This window comes from Nelusetta ayraudi, unplaced genomic scaffold, assembly GCF_046127955.1.
Source record: "Nelusetta ayraudi isolate G7.1 ecotype Tasmania unplaced genomic scaffold, CSIRO-AGI_Nayr_v1 ptg000070l, whole genome shotgun sequence".
Lineage (NCBI taxonomy): Eukaryota > Metazoa > Chordata > Actinopteri > Tetraodontiformes > Monacanthidae > Nelusetta > Nelusetta ayraudi.
The window spans coordinates 5,961,845-5,986,272 of record NW_027466120.1 but is presented as its reverse complement, the minus strand read 5'-3'; the positions used below and the strand labels follow the sequence as shown (position 1 = coordinate 5,986,272).

Here is a 24,428-nt window from a genome sequence, read left to right as displayed (position 1 = left end):
CTCCTCCCGGCTTACTCGCCATGGATGGAAGGTCCCACACTGACTGATCTGTCCAGAGCTGCTGTGGGACCAACCACCGGTGTGAGTAGACACAGACACACGGAGCTCGAACTGCGCCCAGTCCCCCGGTAAGTCGCGCTCTCTTTGGCTGATACGTTCAGAACTTCGACGTGCACTCGCTGCGTGTTTTTGCGTCGCGCATCGATCTCGTCATTATTGTTGTGCCGCAGAGCGGTCCTCTTGCGGCGTGCGCGCGCTCGGTCTCTGCTGAATCCTGCCGTCCAGCAGCAGGTGTTTTGTTTATGAGATTCTCCCACATTCTGCCGTTCAGCAGCTGAAAGGCTGAGAGCTCTGCAAAGTATCGTGGACAAGGATGCAGGGGAGACATCGACTGCGGCAGGGACTCGTAGAGTTGCCAACCGTCACTTAAAAGACAGAATTGTCCAGTATTTGACCATGAAATGGTGCGACCCGTTATGGGACGGGGTTTGTCCCGTATTTCTGAGTTGTTTTGAACGTAAAATTATTTTTCGACGCAAATTCACGTTCGTTTGCATATCATTTGCGTTCAAACCCGTAATATACGTAGCCGACTAGCCCGCAGGCAATGCCATTGCCCAACCCATTTACAACAACTGCGTACTGGCTGCGTAGCCTGCGTGGAGTGGGCGATGAATCAGGACCGCTGGTCTTTTCAGCTTTACTTATTTGATTCCTTCGTAAAAAGCCATCCATCCTGCACTTTATTGATTGTTGTGTAAAAAAAATTATTTTCAATTAAAACATTCACCTTATTTCTAATGTCTATTGGTAACAAAGCAGTTCAAACTATGTGAACCATGTAGTTTTTTGAAATCCTATTTTGAGTTGTGATTTACCGCTACTGGCGAGCCACTGGCCTGTGATGGTCATGGTCCAGAGCACGGCAGGAGGCGTTCTTTATTTTTCTGAATGGAAGTTGGCAACACTACAATGGAGAAAAATGCACAGCGGGTTCCCAAGCACAGCTGGTTCATCATGAACACGCAAAGTCTTCAGGGTTCTGCAGCTGCTGAGTGAATGGATGGTGATGGAAGTGACAGGTGCTTGTGAGCAGTGTCACATTTCTGGCTCAACAGGTGACTTCCTCTTCCCTGGAGTGTCCTTTTTTCTCTCTCTGCATTCAAGAGTTCTTGTGTTTGTAATTAGTCCTTGTGCCAAGATCAGGTCTCCAGATCAAGAAGAGTTCCTAATCTCTTTAGATAAGAGAATAGAGGGCAGGGAAGCAAACTGGTTGACCTGCTCATTTCATCCTAATCCTTGCCGCTAACTTCAGTTTCACTGGATAAATCCTCTCTGGCCATGGAGACTCTCTCGTGCAGCTGATTCGTTATGCCAGGGGTGGGCAAACTTTTTGACTGGTGGGCCACAATGGGTTCTAAAATTTGACAGGGGGAGCCGGAGCAGGAGCAGATTGATGATGAGTGTTTTGGTGACCCACCTCACAGGAGAAAAAAATATATCAGGGGATATGTAGAAAACATGTGATTTAATGTCAATTGAAAATGAACAAAAGTGTTACAACAAAATAAGAAACACAAATCCAGCTATTTCATTACTTACTTCCTATTAATATAATTTCATCAAGTTCGGCGGGCCAGATTAGAAAGTTTTATGGGCCGCATATGGCCCCCGGGCCGCAATTTGCCCACGCCTGCATTATGCGAACACATGCAGTGATTCAATTGTGTTTTTTGAGCTGATATTGTTTTCTCGCCACGCTGCTGGGCCTACACACCCTCTCCCCCCTCAAATCTCCCACCCGGTCTCTCAGTTCCAGTGAGCGCAGCAGTCCAACCAACTCCACTCCTTCCTCTGTGCTAATTCCAGTAAGGATTAGATTAGAGCGCTAACCTTTTGTGCGCCAGACAAGTACTGTCGGGCATCTCCCCCAGACAGTCTGAGCAGCGCGGCGGACGCATCACAACCTGCTTCCTCATGACTTCCTGATAATCCACGAATGGGCTTTATGATTATGATGATGAGGGAGTCTGGACATTAAAATTGGATTATTGGAGAGCAGTGCGGCGGCTCGGTGTTGACATGCCTTTCCTCTCCCACTCACTCTCCCCTCTCGACTCCATCCCAGTCGGAACACGCGCAGACATGGGTCGTCAAGAGGCCGACTACGTGTGGAAGAAAACCACGGAAAACATCCAGGACGTGTTTGAGTTCGTGCAGGAGCTGGGATCGTGAGTACAGCTTATTCGCTCGTGTGTTTCTGGGTTGTTTGATGTAAAAGATCAAGACAAGTCAGAAAAATGTGTCAGGGGCATACATTGCGTTAAAAAACACTCTTGAATGTCCAAGTGCAAATTCTTTTTGTAGAGTCACCGCAACACACGCGCTCCCTTCTGCATGTGCACTTTTCCCTCATACAGATGATTTTTCTGTTTTCTGTGAACAACACATTTGCATTTGTTTTTGCTTGTCTGGTGCAGCCACAAATTAGTTTCCTTTAAATATTTCATGGTAACATTGGACATGGTGTGAAATGATGAAGGGTATCTAATTCTACTGGAGTGCACGCAGACACACTGCTTTTCAGGAATCTGGATATTTTATAAGATTCATTTCACATGCATTAGTATTTTTTTTATATTTTGGCAAATACATTTGGGTAGAATTTTTGTCGAAATTTGTATTTGCAAAAGTTTGTCTCAGTGACTTTCAGAACGTTACAACAGTTGTCTTAGTCTCCTGCAGCCGAGGCTTGACCGCACCCCCCCACCAGCGTGCTGCAGGAGTTGCAGGACAGATTACTGCTTTGATTGGATTGACACGAGGAGGCCGCCTTTGCTGAGGTCTTAGACAGCAAGATGCTCTGACTGGCTGCTGGAGGGATTGTGCGGCTGTTCTCATGGTGTCTGGCTGAAGTCAGCTCAGAGCCTCATTCACAAAAAACAACAACAACAATAAAAGATTTGTGTGCATTTCCTGATCAAAATGCACATGCTATTTCTAAATTGTTGTTGTACTTCAAATAATGTGGAAAAAGGAAGACAAAGTCATTGAGCAGCTCTTCAGACAGTTTCGAGCCTAAAAACACTGTCACCAATATCTTTGATAATATTGCACATCAACATCAGATTTATGGTTAATAGTGTGGATGTAATGCATAAACATGAATAGTCTTGAGACGACACAGTGGTGTTAGGAAGTGACGGTGTTCCTTATTGCTGTCTAATAGTGTTCATATCAAAGTCTCTTTGCAATTTGCAATTTCACAAAAATAAAGGAGAATTAAAGTAATAAATAGAACAATTAAAAAAAAAACATTATTATTATAATTATTCATAAAAGACTATAAAATATTATTTATTGTATATATCAGTCGGAGCAATACAGTCCAGCCGCTGGTGCATGTGTCAGTCAGTTTTCACCTGCAGCAGTCGTTCTAAAGATGCTTTTCTTCTGCATGTCACTGCAATGTGCACGCGCTCTCACACGCACACATGTGACCCCTTGTGTTGGCCTAATTCCTTTAAGGTCGGCATTAGTATTGAGTAGGCGCTGGAGCGCCTGCGGTGTCTAGGCAGCAGATCAGAGGCCAGCAGAAAGACGTCAGCACGCTGCTGGAAAACACAACAAACTGTGCTGGAGCTCCCAGTCGACAGGCTTTAGATCGAGCTCAGCGCTCACCAAATAGAATATGAGGCCCAATTAGCTTTGCTGCAATTATGGTAATTTCCCACAAGATTTGTATGCATCCTGTGGAAAAACCGGAAACGTGGCAGATTGATTGTATGGAAATAGTGGCGCAGGGCGACGATTTGGAAAAACAAAAAGCATATAAAACACTGATTTATTTGTTGTATTTAATAGGTGCGGTAAGTAAATTCTACGTCTTCCTGTTTCCATCAGAATAAGAAAAGGATCAGAATTCTTAGGGGACACAGATCACTTAGCGCCTGCTTCCCCGCTGGGCCTCATCACACACCCTGTAAACAGCATCCGTGTTCAGTTTCCTGGCAATCAGGAAACAGCTCTGTCAGGGGTAAACACACAACTCCCCCAATGACTCACAGAGTAGGAGCCGCAAATGCATCCCTGCCTCACTTTTTAAAACCGATGCCTGCGCATTCACAAGCTGCGCTGGTTAGCTTGTTCCTTTGACCAATAATCTGAGAGGCACAAAAAAACTTGAGCTTCAGTAACAAAGGCGAAGTCTTGTCTGATGTTTGAGTTTTTGTATATGTATTTTTGTGGCGATTTGCTTTGTGGGGAGTCCTTGTAAGTATAAGAACAGGTGTCTTGGATGCAAGACAAGTTTCAGGACAAATTCTGACAAGAAAAGTGATCAATCAGTCAATTGTGCTGATGCATGATGGTGGTCAGAGGGTTCTCCACTGGAGTGCAGGGTCGATGTCAGGGCTGTGTTGACCTCTGCGTACTCACAAACCTTGACATTTGCCTTTGACCCGGCCTGCGCTGCTGGTTCCCCCGGCGACCCTGATCTCTGCTGCCAGCAGCCTTTTCCATTGCGTAAAGGATAAAGAGCCTAATCCACCAGGTGGAACAACTATTCCCAGACAGCGCTGAAGATAGCACGCATGCACACAGAGCAGCGCAGAGCACAGCAATAAGTCCTCTGACATGCGTCACTTAAGCACATGGAGATCTTTGGTAGAACTTAATTAACCCCCCTGATATTGCTTTGTCTGGTTTCCGGCCCTGTTCAGCACAAAATCAAGACTGTTTCCATTGCATTGTGAAATAGTGAGTGTGTAGTAGAGGCATCATGTCAACTGGTGAGGGGCGGGGTGGTGGCAAGGGGGGATATGCTGTCCCGTTCAAAGTCTGTATGTTTCACTCTCAACAGGTGAAGTTTTGTGTCCTTAAAAAGCATCAAAACAATAAAATTGGGTAATTTAATTAAAGCCATCAGCGCGTGTAATTGCAGGTCAGCCTGTTGTTCTAACAGGTGAGGGAAGAGAGGCAGAAACACAATGCTCCTGATTTTTTTTCGTATTTTAATTTTAATTTTAATCAATTTAATCATGGACTGAGACAAACAGAATTAAAAAAAAAAAAAACACACCCCAAAAAGTGAATTTAAAACTTTTTATTTTGAAACTAATAAAGCACTGCACGCAATTTATAATTTACATGAATTACCAAATAAATATATATACGTGCCATCATATAGTGAACCGCAATCCACTCTGAAGCTTCTTCCAATCTAAATAAAACAAATTGGTCGACTTTTAAATAGCCGAGTGACACAAATCTTATTTTAAAATGATTGTTAAACATCCAGTAATACTTGTAAGTTAGAAATCGAAACATTTCACAGTCACGGCCACATGGACAAGAACAAACAAACAGCAAACCGTGAAAACTGTGTCTTCTACTCTCTGTGCTTATTAATAAGTCCATATCTTTTTGTGTGTTATACCACAGCGGGGCCTTCTCCGAGGTGTACATGGTGAAGGAGAAAAAGACTGGGAAGATGTTTGCCATGAAGTGTGTGAAGAAGAAACAGAAAGTAGACCTCAATCTGGAAAACGAGATCAATGTGTTAAGAAAGTAAGCTTTTCAATGACGCCCTCCTCCTCTTATTGTTTTATGTCAAATATGAGTGAGTCATAATTCTGGTATCCTTATTAAAAACCTGTCGTCATCTTCGCCAGAATCAAACATGACAACGTTGTGGGGATGGAGGACTTCTATGAGAGTCGGACCCACTACTATCTGCTCATGCAGCTGTGAGTTTGCTTTTCAATTAGCACATGATGTAAATGCCCATGTAAAGCTGGCGTTTTGACATTAATGATCTTGTTTTTCACCAGTGTGTCGGGCGGTGAGCTCTTTGACCGCATACTGGACCGGGGAGTGTACTCAGAGAAGGACGCCAGCTGCGTCATTCAGCAGGTTCTGGAGGCCGTTTGCTACCTGCACCAGAACAGCATTGTGCATCGTGACCTCAAGGTATGAGCAGATAGATAGACAGATAGATAGATAGCTAGATTGATGTACTTTATTGATCCCAACTTGGGAAACTACACTGTTGCAGCACTAAAAAAAAAACAAAACAGTACAACAAAAAATAAACCATACAGTAATTACAAAAAACACTCAAATCAACCTATGTACATCAAACAAACCAAAGCAGGTGTGCAAAATACAGTCACATTGTGCAGAATCACAATTAATGACTAGTTTAGGGGCGAAGCAACAGGGGGTCACAAAGATTTGCAGCTTTAAAGAGCAAAATTTTGAATGTATGTGCAGCAAACGCCTTTGCAGAAACTGCTTGTAGCAGAAAACATTTGGTATTGTGAAAGTTCCTCACTAATTGTCCTGTAATCTGTCTTGGTGCAGCCAGAAAACATTCTGTACTACAGCCAAGATGAAAACTCCAAAATCATGATTAGTGACTTTGGCCTTTCTAAGATGGTGGACAATGACATCATGTCCACGGCTTGTGGAACCCCAGGATATGTAGGTAAGGGAAAGAGTGTGTGTGTGTGTGTGTGTGTGTGTGTGTGTGTGTGTGTGTGTGTGTGTGTGTGTGTGTGTGTGTGTGTGTGTGTGTGTGTGTGTGATGTTTAAAAATCAGAGTTCGGCGACATTTCCACAACTGTGATGTGAAGGTTGAACACATCATATTCAGAACACGCATCCTCTCTTCCAGCCCCGGAAGTTTTGGCACAGAAGCCCTACAGCAAAGCAGTAGACTGCTGGTCTATTGGAGTCATCACATACATCCTGTAAGTATAAACTGCATTCTGTATCTAGAAAAGACATTTAGCAAGACAAACAAATCCTGCTTGCAGAATTCGGTCCTGACATTGTCACCTCAATGCTACGTAGACGGACGATGCGCTCATTATTAGATAAACATGCTCCACATTGCTGAAGATTCATTTTTCCCTTCGCAAATCTTTCAGGCTTTGTGGATACCCACCTTTTTATGAAGAAAGTGAGTCAAAGCTCTTCTCCAAAATCATGAAGGCACAGTACGAGTTTGATTCACCCTTCTGGGACAACATCTCTGAATCTGGTAATTATGCAAGACATCAGCCACGGTGTTTTGTTTTGTTTTGTTTCCCAGTGTCCTGAAGTGCTAAAATCCACTGTGATGTCATCTCTTGTTTTTTGCAGCCAAAGATTTTATCCGCAATATGATGCAGAAGAATCCCAGTATGCGCTACACCCCCGAACTGGCTCTGAGACATCCCTGGTGAGTGCCATCAGGATTTGATCAAAAACAAATGGATGTTTGAAGACGATTATCCAAATGGATTTAGTTCCTCCTTTAAACATCCCATAATATGCATAACTAGTCATGAACATAAATCTGCAAGGTTATGCCTCTAAGTCCGTTTTTTTGTTCATTTTGTTTGCTCCACTTTTCATGAAATGTCTGCTAAAACAGACACCGTAAGAAATCAGCACTTTGTGATGTCACAAAGGGCACTGTTTCCTCACTGATACCATTCACAGATTAGTGGCATTACCCCCTGCCAGGAGGTTCCACCCCTGAGATCATGTTGTGGCTGCCATGGCTAACATTGAAGGCGCAGCACAGCATCTGTGTTTCCACAGGAGGCTGTAAACAGAGGGCTAAATATGTTGTTTTCTGGTGATCTATGGAACTTTTGGCATAATTAACAAGATCAAGGTTGCTCTTCTTGAGTCCAGGTTGAAGACATAACGATGTGACAATGGGTTCAGTGTGGAGCCTTTAAAGGAAATGGGTTTTCCTGAGCAGAATCCTCCTGTTAACATAATATTTTCGGTGAAACACACAAGCCTTCTCTATCTAAAGTCATCATACAAGTGAAAAGGTTTCAAAGTGGCCCTCTTAACCTGAGTAGAAGGAGGCATCTCCCATTTAATTCAGCCATTCTTCACATTGTCAAACGTCGCCACCAACATGTCGTGTAAGAACTTGGGGACCTTTCGTGCAGGCGTCCCCACGCTGCTGGACTGCATGAGTGGGTCCAAGATTAACTTGCTCCCTGAAATAAAGATAAGCTTTTGTGTCCTGTCCTCTGTTTTTCAGGATAATCGGAAAGACGGCCCGAAGCCAGGACATCTACTATTCCGTCAGCATTCAGATCCAAAAGAACTTTGCTAAGACCAAGTGGAAGGTCAGTGCTCATTGATTTGATGTGATAATCTTATTAAGGACCTACAATTTATACCGTAATCCACCTAAGTCCTTCCTGATTAAGGGCAGTCTAATGAGACATTGTTTCGTAATCAAGGCCACTGACCGACGATACAAGGCTTTGGCTGATAGGCAAAAAAAAAAAAAAAAAGCACAATTGGTTGTCCAACAAAAGAGCAAATATGAAGTCTCGCCTTGATTCACTGTTTGAAGATGGGGCACAATCGGGCGATTGGTGATTTTCCGGTTACGCAAAGGGGCCCTTCACCTCTGATTACCCTCAGTCATTAAACTGGAAGTTGCCGGTTTAAAACATTCATTTTGAAAGCTCCTGTTTTTTTCCCATTGGCAGCAAGCATTCAACGCTGCCGTAGCCATCAACCACATGAAGAAGATGCAGCAGGCCCACTCAGAGCTCATCGTCAGGAAGAACAGCATCCCGGACATCAAGGTGACGGACGTGTCCTCCCCGGCCAGAGCGCGCAAACATCTCGACACCGACAAGCGCTGCGCTAAGACGGGAGAGAGCAACGTCAAGGTGTCCAATCACATGACGCTGCCCATGAGCCACGTTGACCTGAAGAGCCACTGCCACCCGCTGAAGGCCACGCAGAGTCAGTGTCCGCACGCGCCCACCATGGCCGAGCAGGGCAAGAACATCTACCACTCAGAGCCCGCCAACCTCAACGGGTCGGTACACACAGCTGACTTGTGAAATTTCTCACAGCCGCTTTAGTTTTGTAGGATATTACCTAGTGTTACAGTACTGGAGATTGGTCTTGGTCTGTTTGTGACACCCAGAGTGACACAGCCCCTTACTCCTAGTTCATTTATTTTTTAATTTTCTAAAGCAAGGTTGTTTTTTTGAAATTGGTTCAAAATAGTTGGCAAAGCAGCAAAATGTTGAGGAAAAATTATTAAAAGATACCTTGCTGAAAAGAGATGTTGCTGTTCCAATGAGAAGAAAACTTGAATTGAAAAAAGATGCTGGTCATTTTTTCTGTTTTGTTGTTATTTTTCTTTAATATTTGAAGTCTTGGTTTTGCCTTGGTCTCGAACCCCAAATGTCTTGGTCTTGTCTCCATCTCTCTAGCTTTGATAATGTCTTGGTCTCGGTTGGTGCCGTCTTGACTACAACACTAACATTAACCCATCATATTGTTTGTTTTTGTTTCTTTGTCTGTTTTTTTTTTTACCACTTAGGTACGGGAAAAACCGGAATGGCAAACCACTGCAGACTACTGTTTGTTCTGTCATGTGAATGCAGCTTGAAGTGCGCATGGAGCAAACATGTGGTAGGTTCAGTGGAAATCCTGTTGCACGATTGGAAATTGACCACTGTGCCGTAATAATCCAGATGCTGTGGCGCTTGTTCTCTGTTCTAAGTCTGTTTTTCACCTCGAGTGCTTTGTCCCCCTGCAGGTCAGTTTTATTTCGCTGCGTTGATTCAGCATGCAGCTGTTTCGTGGCAGCAGACCCCGGAAGGGGAGGAGCTCCACCCTCTGATGGGCTCTTACGTCCACACTGTCACTGGGACTTTTTTTGGCGTGTTCTTTGTGTGCGTGTGCGTGTGCGTGTGCGTGTGCGTGCGTGCGCGTGTGTGTGTGTGTGTCTTCTTTTTAAAGTGCCTATGACACTTTTCCGACAGTTGTACGGAAGCACACAGAGGCACAAACTCCCAGTGAAATGCACGAGAATCACTTTAACTCACAGCTCAGGCAGGATGGTGACTGTGGCGGCAGGCGAGCGCACAGGCCCCAGTTCAAGTGTCCAGCGCCCTCTAAGGGTCACGGTGGTGGCTTATCACGTAGGATTAAGAGCGCACAAGTTTTATTCTAATGTCTACTCAGGCACCGAAATACATTATTGTGAACTACAGAGTTACATGAAATGTAAGGAAGACAGTAATTGCATGCCGACTGGTTCAAATTACACAAATGCATAGTATCGCTCGGTAACGATCAGTTTTATTTTAAGACTGCGCTTTTGTTGACTGTCTGTATTTTTATTTTTATTTCTTTTTGCTTTGTAAGAAAATTAAATAAAAAGTCATCACAACATTATTTATTCAGATGTAAAAAAAAAAAAAAAAACTGCACCACAACCGATGTGAAATGTCCACAAGTGTGTTAGTAATTAATTCATCTCATCCATCATAGTAAACATGCATGAAACAAATTATGAAATGTAATTTTTTTCTGTCTGCAGCAATATTTCTAGCCAGTGTTTTGTCTCTTCATCTGTTGCTTCGTATTAATCAATTTCATGTACTGTGGTATAATGAGACACAATAAAGTCTGGATGAAACATCAGTTTGATATGCCTGACACTTTTTTTTAATATAAGTTTTATTTTATATTTTGCTTAGTCATAATAAAAAATACATTTTTCAGCCTCTGTCAATGTAAGCCAGCAGAGTAAAAAATATGGGCCTTTATTATTATGATTATTTATACTAAGACAAAATAAGAGTCATCAGACTGCCTTTCAAGAACACAGCTTCTCTTTTACAGTACATGGCTGCAAGGGATTCAAAAATTAGTCAAGACATCAGAAACATCAAAGTCCTTCATAAAGTCAATAAAGGGCCCCCAAATCTTTTCAAATTCTCATTGTTATTCTTTCCAAAGGTAAACTAGACAACATCAGTTTTAACCATTGGGAGACGCCAGGTCCACTCATTGTTGTGCTGGAGAGTCCATCCTGTGCCATGCCGACGTGACCACACGCTGCTTTGTTGCCGTTTGCACTGCGCGCTGATGACACACGGCTCTCCGTAGCAAAGATCACACACATGTCACAACTCACTCGGCGCATGCACGCCTCATCCGAGGTCAAAGGATAGACAGACACTCGCGGAGGAGCACACACACAACTTTAATCTCTGCAACCTCAAGACAAGACAGAGAACATGAGCCGCAGCACCTCCACACTGCATGATTGGAGAGGGAGTTTTCTGATGTATTGAACCTCTGGCTGATAAGTGGGACAGGCTGTGGCTGCACACACTGTGATTGGACGCTGTCAGTGCTCTCCTGACGAGGATCAATGTTTATGTTGGCCGGCCACGCAACATGGTGCGTCCACCAGGTTGCTCAAAATCCACTGCCAAAGTATTTGAGTGTTTACGTGAGTTATTGACCGCCTGCAACGTCACATACACACATTTTACCTACAGGGATGTTGCCTTGCTGTTGCAAAAAAAACAAAAAAAAAACCCTCAGGCTTCATGAATATGCATATTAGCATCCCTGCGTGGGTTTGCCTGGTTCTGTGTTGCTTTAAATTTCAGCCTCTCCACTTGTTTTTTCACTTTTGGATGACAGACTCCAGGATTTATTGAGGAGAAAAGTCAGTTTGGTTTGGGCTTCAAGGTGAGTATTTACATATTATATTAATGCTTATTGGATTCATCGTACATAAATAACTTAAAACATTTTTAACAACCAAACACTTTGCCTGTTCTCACCTTTTTCTTTCTTTTTTTTTTTCTTAAAAAAAAAGAAGATTTAAGACAAGCTCTGACGACACAACATGGACAGCGTTGGCGAGATCATCCCATTTGCCAAGGAAATGGTGACTCAGAGGCCCAGCAAATGTATGCTGAAGGTCTATGTACTGGGCTCCTCTCTGGCCATGCTTGGAGCAGTTGGTGGCGTGGTGGAAACGCTGCTACAGGCCTTTTTGGAGCAGAAGAGGGTGGAGGACCCAGAGTTAATCATGGAGGAGAAAATGACGAGAGAGAAGAAAAAGAAGACGACATGGACGTCAACCTCGGTTCACCCTGAAATGAAGACCACGGCAAAGGTTGTCCATCTGAGAGGCTGTGCCAACCGATCACGTGCTTCTTGACCACGTCATCTGATGCCGATGGACGCTTGACGTGTTGCTAGTAGTAAATGAGGTCACCATTCTGGACTTATCACTTTGTGATTCTCTTATATATTATATTTATAAAATTGTCAAATATGTATAAATTGTAATGTGACGGGTTTCTGCATTGTAAACTGCAGGGTACAATTATGTTGTGGTATACTGGATATTTACTGGGGATTCACTCAATACATGTGTGAAGTAAATGTATTTATTATGAGTTCAGTTGTAATTCTGAAAACATTTACTTATCAACTTATTATTACATTAGTACTGTGAAAGTTGATTATATTCTCTAGAAATGTATATTTGGATTCTAAGGATAGAAAAAGTTGTAAAATGTTTTTTTTTTCTTATCTTTTTCATATTTATGTAAGCACATTGTTTTTAAATATATGGAAGATACTCTAGTACTGTGTTTATTCTTCGTTTCGTTTCCTTAATATGTGTATTTTTTTGAGGGAAGCGCTCCATTTGTAGAACCATCAAGAAAATCTCAATCGTCTGCTGCTCTTCCATTCGGTAATTACTGTAAAATGCTGACAAATATAGCCTACCCGCCAAGGGACGATGCAGACTATGTACAGTAGATGGCGGTAGCGCTTTTAAGACCCCCCACAAAAGAATATCCGGTCGGTTTCCGGAAGAGATGACATACTTTAGCATCGCCGTGTTTACACACGGCGACTAGATGCGCGTTGATAAATAAAGTTGTTTTTATCTGAACAATATACGTAAAAGTGAGTGATTGCTGTTGGTGGAGAAGAACAACAAGAAGAAGAACAAGAAGAAGAAGTCGGAGATGGCTGATCCCGCGGTGGCGTCGGGTGGTTCGCTGAATGCAGGAGGGGTGAGAGAAAGCAGCTAGCAGTTAGCAGTCAGCAGTCAGCGCATCCTTGGCTTTTACTGTCACTAATGTGCCCTAGTAGCAACTTCAAATAGCGACTACCTCTGAAACTCCACGTATTCTCTCTAAATGTATATGTTACCCAGCTGTTTTAAGAGTAGTACCGAATGCCCATTAAGGCGGCGTATCATGTGTACGTATCGCATTCATCACACACTTCGGCATGTTACTAATGTAGACGCTCTTCACCTCATGGCTATTCCTAATGCAAAGTAAATTACAGTTTGTTCTACGCAAAGTGCTTCAAGGCTCCATTAGTTTACTTTAGTTAATTTATTACTAAACTGCTACAGCTCTGAATGACAATAATAATGATAATAAAATGGTTAAACATAATAAAATTGTAACAGTATAAGCACTGATTCAACTCGTTTACTCAAATGAAAGTGAGACAATAGAGGTTTTGAAATGTACTTAAGCAGTACTTAAGGGAAAATTGTCTCAGTATATCACATTGGTTCGTGCGTGTTTTTCAGCGTGGGAGCGGAAGCAAGGCAGCCACCAGCCCTGCAGAGAACTACTACATGGCTCGACGGCGCACCTTGCAGGTGGTTGTCAGCGCTCTCCTGACAGAGATCGGCTTCGAGAGTGCTGAGAAGGCTGCAGTGGAGACACTGACGGAAATGATGCAGAGCTGTATGTATGATTCTTAAAGTGCCGTGCAAACTAGCTAGATTTGATTAAGTCATTACCAGGCCTGTAAATATCAATGATATTGGTAATCGAGTAATCTATTATTCCGTCGAGTAATCACATAAGAAGGTTTGAAACGTGTTTTAAAACAAACACCTGTCTAATTTTTGTTCTTTTAGAAAAGTCAACATTTTATTGCTTAAATTGCATAAAATATCTTTGCAAATCTTTAAACATATTTATTGCTTTGAAGTGCTGAATAAATAATGAATCATGTGAGCACCAGCCATTGTTGACAATGATTAGGAGAAATTGTGTGACCCTGATGACTTTGGGTTTGTTGTTGCTAAAACAAATGAAGCAAACAGACCTGCCAGCAATCTGTGGCTCCAGTGATTATATGAGGAACTTTTCAATGCTGTGCGTCTTGTCGTTTTCTCAGTCATCACAGAAATCGGCAGATGTGCTAAGGCTTACTGTGAACACACCGCCAGAAGCGTCCCGACCCTGTCTGATACAGTGGTCACACTCATTGAAATGGGTAAGCGCAGTTGAAAAGAACCATAGAAATCGTACATTCTTTCAGCAGTTGTTAATACTAACGGTATTCTTTCATATGTTTGTGTCAACACAGGGTTTAATCCTGACACTCTGCCAGTTTATGCCAAAAGATCCCAGAGAATGGTTATAACTGCCCGTGAGTAGGAACTTTCACTCTGGATCTAAATGCTGTCACACTCAGAATCGAATCCATTGAATCAAAAAAAGATTGTCGAAGATTCACCACACGGCTGTGAACGTGTTTTGTTGTATTTCTAAAACTCCAGCACCGGTGACAAACCCTCCCGTGACACCCAAAGCACTGGTTGCTGGACAAAAACGTGTGCACCCGGCACACATTCCCAGCCATTTCCCAGAATTCCCGGATCCTCACACCTACATCAAGACACCAGTGAGTCACTGTTTTTTCGGCCACCCTTGATTTCCATTAAGAAAGCGAGCGTTAAAGTTATGATGCTGTTTTTCCTAAAACAATCTGGCTTGGTACATGATTATCTGGAGGAAACGCATTTAACTAATAACTACACTACCAGTCAAAAGTTTGGACACAACTTCTCAAGCTATTTTTTTTTTTATCTATACAAATTGCTACACTGCAGATAGATACTGAAGACATCAAATATGATGCTATATGATTCTACTATACTGGTAGTGTACGTTTTCAAGGTAGGAAACTCACAAGCAGAGCTTGTGAGCTTGTGTAAACGGATGCAAACTCTTTCTGTTTTTCTGTGGCCAGACATTCAGAGAGCCGGTGTCGGACTACCAAGTGCTGAGAGAGAAAGCCGCCAGCCAGCGGAGGGACGTGGAGCGTGCGCTCACGCGCTTCATGGCCAAAACCGGGGAGACGCACAGCCTGTTCAAAGACGACATCACCACCTTCCCATGTAAGTCGCAGCCGGCGTCTCTGCTTTTAGCCAACGGGTTCTAATCCACTCATACAATTGCAAGTCTTATTCCCAATTCACACCGAAAGCGTTAATACCAACGCCAATAAAGTCAGTGTGCAAGTTCACACCAGGCGCAGCGCGGGTGCGTTTCAGAAGCGTCCCCGAAGCGTAAAACATCGCCGCTTTGAAAAAATACGTGGGTCTTCTATTTTCCAACCGCGTCAATGGCAGCAGGTAAAATCGTTAAGGCAGGAGGTCGATGATCCGGTTGATTTTCATTATAATAGACAATGTGCTGTATTTTGCTGTGAAACTTCAACTTGACGCATCGACATCAACACTGTTCAGTTCTGCTTTGTTCTGTCAAACGGTAAAGTAGATTTCACTTTAAATCTGAAACTATAATGAACAAAACGCAGGTAAACTTTAAACATATGCATGATGTATGATACTAGCAGTTCAGGGTTTTCCTTTTTTTTTTCTTTTTTTTTTTTTTACACACACCGATACTTGAGACAAAGTTCGGTCTGCCAATGGAATTTGTTTCACTGTTGTTTTCTTAAAATACACGCAAAACTACCTTGGTTGTCGCGCGATCTTGCAAATCCTGGTGTGAACCGGTGGAGCCGTCGTGCTGGACGCCGCTGCTCGTAACCGCGTGTGCTGTCAGAGGGTACGGAGCAGTTTCCACCCGACTTGTTGCATTTACTCTCCCCCCGCCCCCTCCTTTGACTGGCGCAGTGATCGCAGCGCAGCCCAGCTCCATCCCGTACCTGAGCGCCCTCTTGCCCTCGGAACTGGAACTTCAGGCTTTGGAGGAGACAGACTCATCAGAGCAGGACGATCAGACGGACAGCGACAACACAGCAGGGAACATCATCAGTGTGAGTTTTCACGTCTTCAGTATGTATCTACAGTGTAGAACGTAGTACAGATAAAGGAGAAACACGTGTGTCCAAACTTTTGACTGGTCGTGTACATGCAGCCTGAATTGTTTCAGCCCATTGAACTCTGGCGAGGAAATTATATCATGTATTCCCATTTATGAGGTGCCATAACCTTCTGTCTCTCACCCAGGATGATCCTAATGCTGACAAAGAGAACCCCATGCTTCCTCCCAACGGAGTCGTTCCGTCTGCAAAGAACAACGAGGACAATATGATTGACAACCCGTACCTCCGACCCGTCAAGAAGCCCAAAGTGAGGAGGAAGAAATGAGTTGAGCATCCGCCTGAAGGAACAGACTCGTGTTTGCCTCAGTGGCCGGTGCTCCGACACGTCCAGTCAGCAATTTCCTCTCAGAGAGGAGCAGTCTGCCAATCACTCCTGAAGTGCGAGGACCACGACCAGCAGCTTCTTTTCCCTCAGTGATGAAAGTTGAGCGGCTGTTGTCTTTTGTATTACAGACTGACTTCAATTGAACACAAGGGGTTTTCTTATGGTCTTTTTTTTTTGGGTTTTTTTCAGAAAGCACTCACTTTAAAAAAAAAAAATTGTGTGTCTCGTGACTTTGTAATCAACTTTACAATTTAACAAAAGTTTTTTGGCTTTGTCTTTTCCTGAAAATGTGCGACTTGTTTTGCTGATCATTAAATGAAAACTTATATTGCACCATTTAACAAATATAGAACTTTTTTGACAAGCTTTCTGTTGTGAGTAGATGTTACCAAAAATATACACTGACTGAACCTGTAGCATTTTTTAATAATATGTAAATCTAATAGGATGGTTTATAATACAAGGTTACAATATTGTCATTTTAAAACTAATAAAACTAATTTGGCCTGATGATCTAGTTTAATCAATATGTAGTACAACAGGAAAAGCTGCCTGTTATCCTACATGTTGATTAAAGCTGAGCCATCTTTAGTTTTAGCCCAGTCTGAACTGAAGTGCAGTGGTAGCACCCATGGAAGATAAAGTTCACTAAATCTTGCGTCCTGATGCAAAAAAAAGTTGAACCTCACATGCTCTCATTCATTTCACCCAATACAGCTTGTACTGGTGTGACTTTTGCAAATGTACCAATTAACATAACCGGCCCAAATCAGTGCATTTGTATAGTTATTTAACTTTGCATCCTTCGGGATCTTGCAATCACTGGGACTTTAACCTTTAACCTTTGCATCACAGCATACCTTAAAAACGGGCTCTAAAGGAAATGAAAGGTAATTTTTGCTTTAAGAGGAGAGTTCACCCTAAACTGACCCATTTTCTCCTCACAAGTTCGCTATTTTTGCATTTATGGTGGAGCTTTTCATCTGTGTGTATGTGGCCTAACATGAAGGTGGCTCTGGCGTCTAAAAAAAAGACAATCAGGATGAGAAGCTTCCACCGACATCCCGGTAAGTTGAAATGGTCGGAAATTTTTAAAATTGTGTGAAGTCTTTATTATTAGGACGTCCTACTCTAAATAACTGATGTGTTTTCTATCAGTTTTATGTGCTGCTTTAAACTGTGAAAAACATCGTACATCTGAAGTTAAGTGAGTTGTTGAATGGTTCCTTTAGACTCAGTAGTACAAACTTAGATAGGCCAACCTCCTCCGATGCTTTCTGAGCTCTGTTTCACCGTTCGACTGGGGGGAAAAAAGAAAAATATATATATATGATTGTGCCAAATATAGAGAGAGACATTTTATGTGGAAAGATATCGTTAATGCTGTTGAAACCTAGAGTTTAAATAATAGGGCATGCTTCACTCACTCACCATCAGTGCTGGTTTCTGCTCCTCCAGTGGGGGCAGTAGGGGGCGCCCAAAGCACATCTGCCAGCTCACTTTCCTGTTTGTCACTGTGTGGCGAGTGTAGGTCCCAGGACTGCATGGCAACACAGAGTTGCAACACTGAGTGAGTACACTGCAGCTGCAGCATTGGAGGGTGCGCGCGTGTGACCTCCTCACCCTGGGTTGTCTTCAGCGCCACTGGACGTGGTTCGAAACCTCCGAGAGGTGGAGTTGAAAGGTGTCTTGCTGGGAGGGGGGATCCGGGTCTGACTGTGGTCCTGTTGGTACTGCTGCGGGGACGGAGTCACTGTCTGTTGCAGCAGGATGATTAATGAATGAAGGTTCATTCACTGACAGTTTTGAAGTTGTGTTACAACTTCAAAACTGTACTGTTAAGTACAGAATGTGAATACTTTCCCCACCTCTGTATATTACATTATAATTTTAATTTTTTATATTTTTTATTTTTAAAAGGCTTGAATTTGCTGTTTACTTAGAGGTTGCAGCTCCTGCTCGTGTGTATACTTTATGGTAGAATAAACCGAGCTTCACTAGAGTTCACTGAGACCACGGTCGCATATTACCTCCCTACCTTGCTGCAGGGTGGGAAACGTGCTGCAGTCCTTGCATAATATCCTCTCTTGCTCCTGGGAGTCTTCGTGAGGTCGTAAAGCATTGTGCCAAGCTGTAAAAGCGGCAGTGTAGTTCAGTTTATTCCAATGGGTATACTGACCCCCCACCACCTCACAACATTTCAACAGACCGACCTTGTGGCTGTCATAGCTGCCTGGGCCGAGATCCGGCGCCACCCGCCGGAACATTTCATTTCCGAGTCGGTCTGGTGCGAAATAGAGAGGGAAGAGTCTTCTGTCCTGAGAAGTACCGAAAACTACTACTGCTCTCTGAGTAGGAGCTGCTGCTGCTGCTGCTGCTGACATTTTGGAAACAACTAAAGAGAAAGGAAAGCGCGACAACAAAGACGGGAAAAACAACTAAAGAGAAAGGAAAGCGCGACAACAAAGACGGGAAAAACAAAGACACAGTTCGCACAGTTGACCCCCTGGCTGCAAAACGACTTGGCGTCGCTATGGCAACACTTCCGACAGGTCGCGGTTTCCATTTACCGCACGCACGCGAAAACCATTCTGCGGTCAAGCCAACCAACAGTTAACAGTTGGACAAAAGCCGTCGAGCCAACAGACACTTGATTTCCGCTTGCTCTGTGTTCACCAGGTATTAGGGTAATCACTAAGCACAATGCAAACTACATAGAATATTTTTTCTTTGTACTTGGTTTCAGATTAATATTTTAGGAAATTTCCTATATGTCAGTCCAATTTTAAAAAAAAAAAATTCTGATGGACATTTCAAAATAAAGTTCCTCCAAAAATTAAGATTTTTCTGTTTAAGGCCATGGCAGACTCAGTCCCTTGAACGCTGCCTGCAGATACATTTTTTTTGTGTGAGTTTTTCTAATTTTTTGTAGAATCAAATTGATGACTTTTTACTGCAGGGTCTCAAAAATAATAGAATGTGTTGCTACAAACCTGAGAGGGCTACTGGTGAGATCACTCAGAGCTCATTTAAACAACTGTTTATTTTAGTAGAACCTTCCCGGAAAGTGAAACAGCAAAATAAGTACATTTTTCATCATTGAAGAATTTATTTACATGCTTGAAATAGGAAACATTGAACAAATGAATAATGGGGCCTTAAAACTCAACATTTGATAAAATGTACTTAATACTGCTTTACAGAGTATTCAACTTTTTATAGATATGTGTCACCCATTTCCAAACCTTCGTAAGTCGTTGACATTAAATTTAAAATTACTATCAAAGTTCCAGTTGGCAGATTTCTTTATTTTAAAGTCAAGGCATTATGCATCAAGAGCAAAATTGAGGCACTGTCATCCAACGGCATAATGAACGTGCTGATTATCAGCTGATAAGCATACATAAATAAATTACACAAACGCTACGATTTGAATGGTACCAATGAACAGAGCTAAATCTGTGCAAAAAGTACTGGTAGACTTTTGTAAGGCATTTCCCAAACACCAACATTCGAGGACTTGCAGTCAGAAATAGCAACATCGTCTCATTGTACAGGCAATTCTTTTTTCTTAATCAGTAGTCTTTTAAAACAGCTTTGGTGGAAGAGGGAAAGAAACATGACAGGAAAAGGTCTGGCATCCAGTAAACGTGTTCAAGTTAGGGTTAGAAGGCACTCTCACAAGTCAGAAATTAATTTTTCAGATGATTTCAATTTACGACAATTTTGACCAACATCTACACCCACACAAAAATACATTTTTGCAAACAAATGCAAAAATCAACTTATAAAAACATGGATCCATTTTGGCACTTGCAAATGAGAAACAATAAGGCAGAATGTTCCTCTGACGACAGAACAAAGATGCCAAACACAGCGGTTCAACGGTTCGGGATAGAAATCAAGAGAGAAAACATCAGAGAGGTCGTTTTTCTGGAAAGATACGTCAAAAAACAAACAAGAAACAAGGCGTCACCTTCTCTTGATGTGTAGTGAGGCACTAATGGACAGAGGAGTGTGAACGTGTCACTCGGACTGAGGCACTGAAATCGTTGGACCCTTTGGGTCATCAAATCGATCCATTGTGTTTAAATTCACGATCATCTGCAGGCCGTACACGAAAATCAACAGGAAAATCAGTGTAGTCAGCAGCCCCATCCAAATCCCAGCGGAGAAGAAGCCTGCGCAGTCGCTGGCGTAGGAGAAATCTCCTGAATTGTCCAGGCCAAAGCCCTGAATCTATAGCGCAGGACAAATCCAAATGGGAAAAAACAATATCTGTTATAACAATTCAATAGTGACAAACAAAGACAGATGGGTACATTCAAAATGCATGAAGTTGTACCTGAAAGTCAACAAAGTTGAGCCTCCAATTAGAGCTGTTGCCGGTGGAATTGACCTTCACCAGCAGGGGATCCTGGAAGCTGTTGACTGACTGGCAGTGGTAGGAATACTCTGCCGGCGTGTGGATGCTCCGGTTGCCAGTGAACGTCGCAGTTGCACTACCGAACTGCAGCTGCACAGTGTCTAGGGTGGACCAGTTCCGTGCAGAACCAGGATAAAACTTCTGACTCATGATAAAACTAGAGAAGAAAATAAAACAAGAGCGATCATAAGTACCTTGAAGTTAATGTATTTAGGATTCCACAAATTATGGTCAAATAGTATCAAATGCTATTTTCATGAATAATGGTTATAAAAGTTCTTGACTCGGGTGACCCCTAGTGGTCACATCGAAAAGCATTCAGACTTGAAAAAGCCATCTTGATTCCTTTGTAACTTTAAACTATCTAAAGTAATTATTCAAATGTCATGGAGCAGAATTTCTACAGATAAAGGTTTAGGAATTTACTCACTGTGGCAATCTGCAAATCAGAATCTATCCGATGTGACAAAAATATTCTAATTCATACATTACTGAACTATTTGTTCAAATGAAACATTTGTTCATCTTACCTGAGTGTATAGCCTGATTGGTAATTGAGGACAAGCCTGAAGCATAACAAGAAAATATGAATTATTAATATTAATTGAGTAATTAAACAACTATTTTGCATGTCAAGAAGATGCATGGTAACTCACCGGGAGTTTGTCCCCTCACAACTGGATCCTCCCAAAGTTACGTTTTGTGCAGCAAGGTCAACCCAAGAGGATGGTGCGAGGCTAACATTGAGATTCTGAGCCCAGAGCATGATACAGGGACCGGTAGACATATTAAACCAGATGGGAGGCTTGACATCAGACTCAGCTGCCTGAAGCAAGGTGCGCCCCACAGGCTGGTTAGAAATGGAGCTTTCTGGAATCACCTGCAAGAACAGGTCAATGGAATTCATGTGAGTTGGCTTCATGCATAACATATGGCTGACTTCTTCTTCTTCTTTTTTTATCTGCATTCCTACATAGTTCTTACTCGTGATGGCTGGAGTCCAGTGTAAATAGCTGTGTATGGAACACCCTTGGCTTTCATGTTACTCACAACTCTACCGATGACCTCATCTGTTGAAGGCAAAAAAAGAAAGAATTTTTAAAAATTTACAAAAATGCTTAAAATATTGACTATTGAAATAATCTAACAGTTTACAACTTACCATTGTCAAGAAGGACTTCCTTACAGGGCTTCTCGAAGCTAAAGCACAAATAATATAATATTAATTTTAAAATGGAAAAAAAAAGAAGAAGACATTTGCTATTATCTGTCACAACACACTTCTTACTCAGTGCAATACGGAAGGCTGATGAGCAGTAGATTGCTGACAGATTGGTCGATGGTGAGATGGGACAGAGTGTCTACATCTACAAGTAGAGGCGAGACGCCAAGTTTGTCTTGCAGCAGAGCTGTGATGGCGGAGGATCCCGGCCACTCTAGTGCTGGAAATGTCACCGATGAGGGGGAAGACTGAAGTGCGGCCTGATGAGAAGTGGAAAGAATGTATTATAAACCTGTCTCTATTTTTCCGAAATGACACAAGTGTGCAATATATAAATAACCTACCTCGAGGTTTTGAAAGGCACTATCCTCCTTGTTTCCATACACTCCACCAAACACAGTGAAGTCATCTTTGCTTAACTGAAAACAAAAAGATATTGTTTTTGTTTTCAAATGAAAAGATATTCACCTAGTGAGTTGTCAAGGAACAGAAGGGGAAAAACTGTATAGAAATGTAGAACCGCAATTCAAAATTAAACCCAAAACATTTTATTCAAGGGAAGTGTGAGAGGAGAAGTGAGACAGGCGCTCTCATGGTCACACCAGAATGAAAAGATTGAGTCATATGCGACTGCACAACAACTATGCACATGACTCACTATTAATCTGCTTTAGACGTCTTGTGTGTCCACGGACATGGCTTTATGAAATCCATGAAATTTCAGAACAAACTTCACTCTATATGCTGAGGTCGAAATCTTTCACTTTCAGTTCCGTTGGTAAGGCATGTGGTGAAATAGAAGGAAGCAAACCTTTTTCTGTAGAAATAATACCACAGTGTGTGAGCCAGAGCCGAGGGCAGAGCCGAGGTAGGCGCTCAACTCATCACTGGAAACGATGTGACCAGCTGCTGGTTGGGCAAGTGGCGGTAAGCTATGTACACAGGAACGGAAGCAAAAAAAGTGATATTTGCTGTAAATGTTTTTTTTTTTTTTTGTTTTTTTTTAATGTAATGGCAACAACACTGACAGTTTTTTTTCTCCTAATGGCACACAACTAACAAAGTGAAGAAAAAAGGATCTTAGAGTGGAAACTCATGGAGTCCTCCTCAAGTTGACCAAGAAGAGCAATGAGCACAATGCACTTGTGAAATTTCCACTCAGGGATAAGTGAAGCATCTGCCCATCTAAACAAATAATCTCATTTTACATTTTCTTTAGTAGTGCTTATGCACACCTTACATTAAACCTGCACTTATGTAGTAGTCCAATATTTTGCTCTTTTTTTTAAACACCTGTAAGGGAAGCGACAATTGTCAAGTGTAGACAAATACTTCAGAGTAGATATTTACCACCAGGTCATCATGTTATTAGCCTTACTTACGAGTTGATACATGACCAAGTTTCCCCCTTTGAAAAACCAAACCAGTAACTTTGGTGTGAGCATCGGTGTATATAACAGCACGTTTGTTCATGCTGAAATGTGTTGGAATAGCCACTAAATTAATGTTGTCAGGTCCTAGTCCTGTACAGACTCAATAGCGAGGAACAGCTTCATGGAAAAGTCAGGCATAATACAAAATTAGCATACTCGTATCTTATTTACTACTGCTACTACTACTACTACTACTACTACTACTACCACCACTACTACTACTGCTACTACTATCATCATCGTCATCGTCATTATAATTATTATTAGTAGTAGTATCTGTACCCTTAGACACTTCAAACAACAACTTGGTCAGTGATATTTTATCAACTTAGCAATTCCATAAGAAGCTTTGACATTTGTTGATCGTTAGAACAAGTTTTGTTGAGCAGGATGAAAAGTTTGGTTCGGTCTGTGGGCCATTTAGGCCTCTGTGGACGGAAAAATCGCATGAAAGTTGCACTATTTAGCGTTAGCTCGGTTGACAGCTGGCTAACGTCTGACTTCCAAAGTTAGTGTTACACAAATCACACGCGCAGAAGACAAGCCTTTACCTTTCAGTGGACCATAGCAAAAATGGAATTTGAGCCGTGCAGCTTCCGGTGGCGAAAAAGGCGAGTAAAAGGGCTGAAAAGGGCACAATTAAACGCGAGTACATCGACTCTGCCATTTTCAGTTGAGCCTTTTCCGCAAAGTGCTGCTCACGTGACTCGAACCACCTGACAGTCATGTGCGCTTCGACTTCCTGCTTCCGCGAGCCCTGCCTGCCCACGTCCACAGCAGCCTAAATGTATATATGTTGTTCTTTTCACACAGATAATATGATAATGACAGAATAAATATTAATAACAACCATTCTCTTTTCAGTTTCCCCATAATAAACATTCGTCACATTGACTTTGCTACTTTATGCTGACTCTTCATGCCAGCGCTAAAGCGCTTATCTGGTTATCGACTGTCATAGCAATACGTAATCGCCAGATAGCACCAGCTGTTTCAACACTAAGGAAGCATATAATACATATGCAATGTTCATTATCATGCTGTGAG

At 42.3% G+C, this 24,428-nt stretch overlaps 4 protein-coding genes across 5 annotated transcripts; 2 read left to right on the top strand and 2 right to left on the bottom strand.

Moving 5' to 3' along the window:
* Nucleotides 1-10,471, top strand: LOC142898778 (calcium/calmodulin-dependent protein kinase type 1D-like). Of its 2 annotated transcripts, XM_076041980.1 has the most exons (12): nucleotides 1-128; nucleotides 2,129-2,231; nucleotides 5,443-5,568; nucleotides 5,673-5,747; nucleotides 5,832-5,970; nucleotides 6,364-6,487; nucleotides 6,677-6,752; nucleotides 6,933-7,045; nucleotides 7,147-7,225; nucleotides 8,051-8,138; nucleotides 8,511-8,848; nucleotides 9,362-10,471. In XM_076041980.1, exons 2-12 carry the CDS (start codon nucleotides 2,146-2,148, stop codon nucleotides 9,417-9,419), a joined length of 1,302 nt encoding a protein of 433 aa, XP_075898095.1. In that variant the 5' UTR covers nucleotides 1-128; nucleotides 2,129-2,145; the 3' UTR covers nucleotides 9,420-10,471. The 2 variants fall into 2 exon arrangements, with proteins under 2 accessions (XP_075898095.1, XP_075898094.1); XM_076041979.1 differs by lacking the exon at nucleotides 1-128 and having other exon boundaries at nucleotides 1,819-2,231.
* Nucleotides 10,472-12,659: 2,188 nt separating this feature from the next.
* Nucleotides 12,660-16,645, top strand: taf8 (TAF8 RNA polymerase II, TATA box binding protein (TBP)-associated factor). Its single transcript, XM_076041982.1, has 8 exons — nucleotides 12,660-12,881; nucleotides 13,415-13,574; nucleotides 14,014-14,112; nucleotides 14,206-14,268; nucleotides 14,399-14,523; nucleotides 14,872-15,019; nucleotides 15,764-15,906; nucleotides 16,100-16,645. The coding sequence occupies exons 1-8, from the start codon at nucleotides 12,834-12,836 to the stop codon at nucleotides 16,238-16,240; spliced, it is 927 nt and encodes a 308-aa protein (XP_075898097.1). The 5' UTR covers nucleotides 12,660-12,833; the 3' UTR covers nucleotides 16,241-16,645.
* Nucleotides 16,646-17,013: 368 nt separating this feature from the next.
* Nucleotides 17,014-18,752, bottom strand: LOC142898780 (ciliary microtubule-associated protein 3). Its single transcript, XM_076041983.1, has 5 exons — nucleotides 18,514-18,752; nucleotides 18,339-18,431; nucleotides 17,924-18,057; nucleotides 17,732-17,840; nucleotides 17,014-17,600 (listed from the first exon to the last, which is right to left on the bottom strand). Exons 1-5 carry the CDS (start codon nucleotides 18,682-18,684, stop codon nucleotides 17,535-17,537), a joined length of 573 nt encoding a protein of 190 aa, XP_075898098.1. The 5' UTR covers nucleotides 18,685-18,752; the 3' UTR covers nucleotides 17,014-17,534.
* Nucleotides 18,753-19,589: 837 nt separating this feature from the next.
* On the bottom strand, nucleotides 19,590-24,123 carry atp6ap1b (ATPase H+ transporting accessory protein 1b). The gene is made up of 10 exons (XM_076042410.1): nucleotides 23,933-24,123; nucleotides 22,760-22,880; nucleotides 22,293-22,367; nucleotides 22,015-22,208; nucleotides 21,889-21,926; nucleotides 21,711-21,796; nucleotides 21,383-21,606; nucleotides 21,257-21,292; nucleotides 20,646-20,883; nucleotides 19,590-20,539 (listed from the first exon to the last, which is right to left on the bottom strand). The coding sequence occupies exons 1-10, from the start codon at nucleotides 24,106-24,108 to the stop codon at nucleotides 20,327-20,329; spliced, it is 1,401 nt and encodes a 466-aa protein (XP_075898525.1). The 5' UTR covers nucleotides 24,109-24,123; the 3' UTR covers nucleotides 19,590-20,326.
* Between the last annotated feature and the right edge of the window lie 305 nt (nucleotides 24,124-24,428).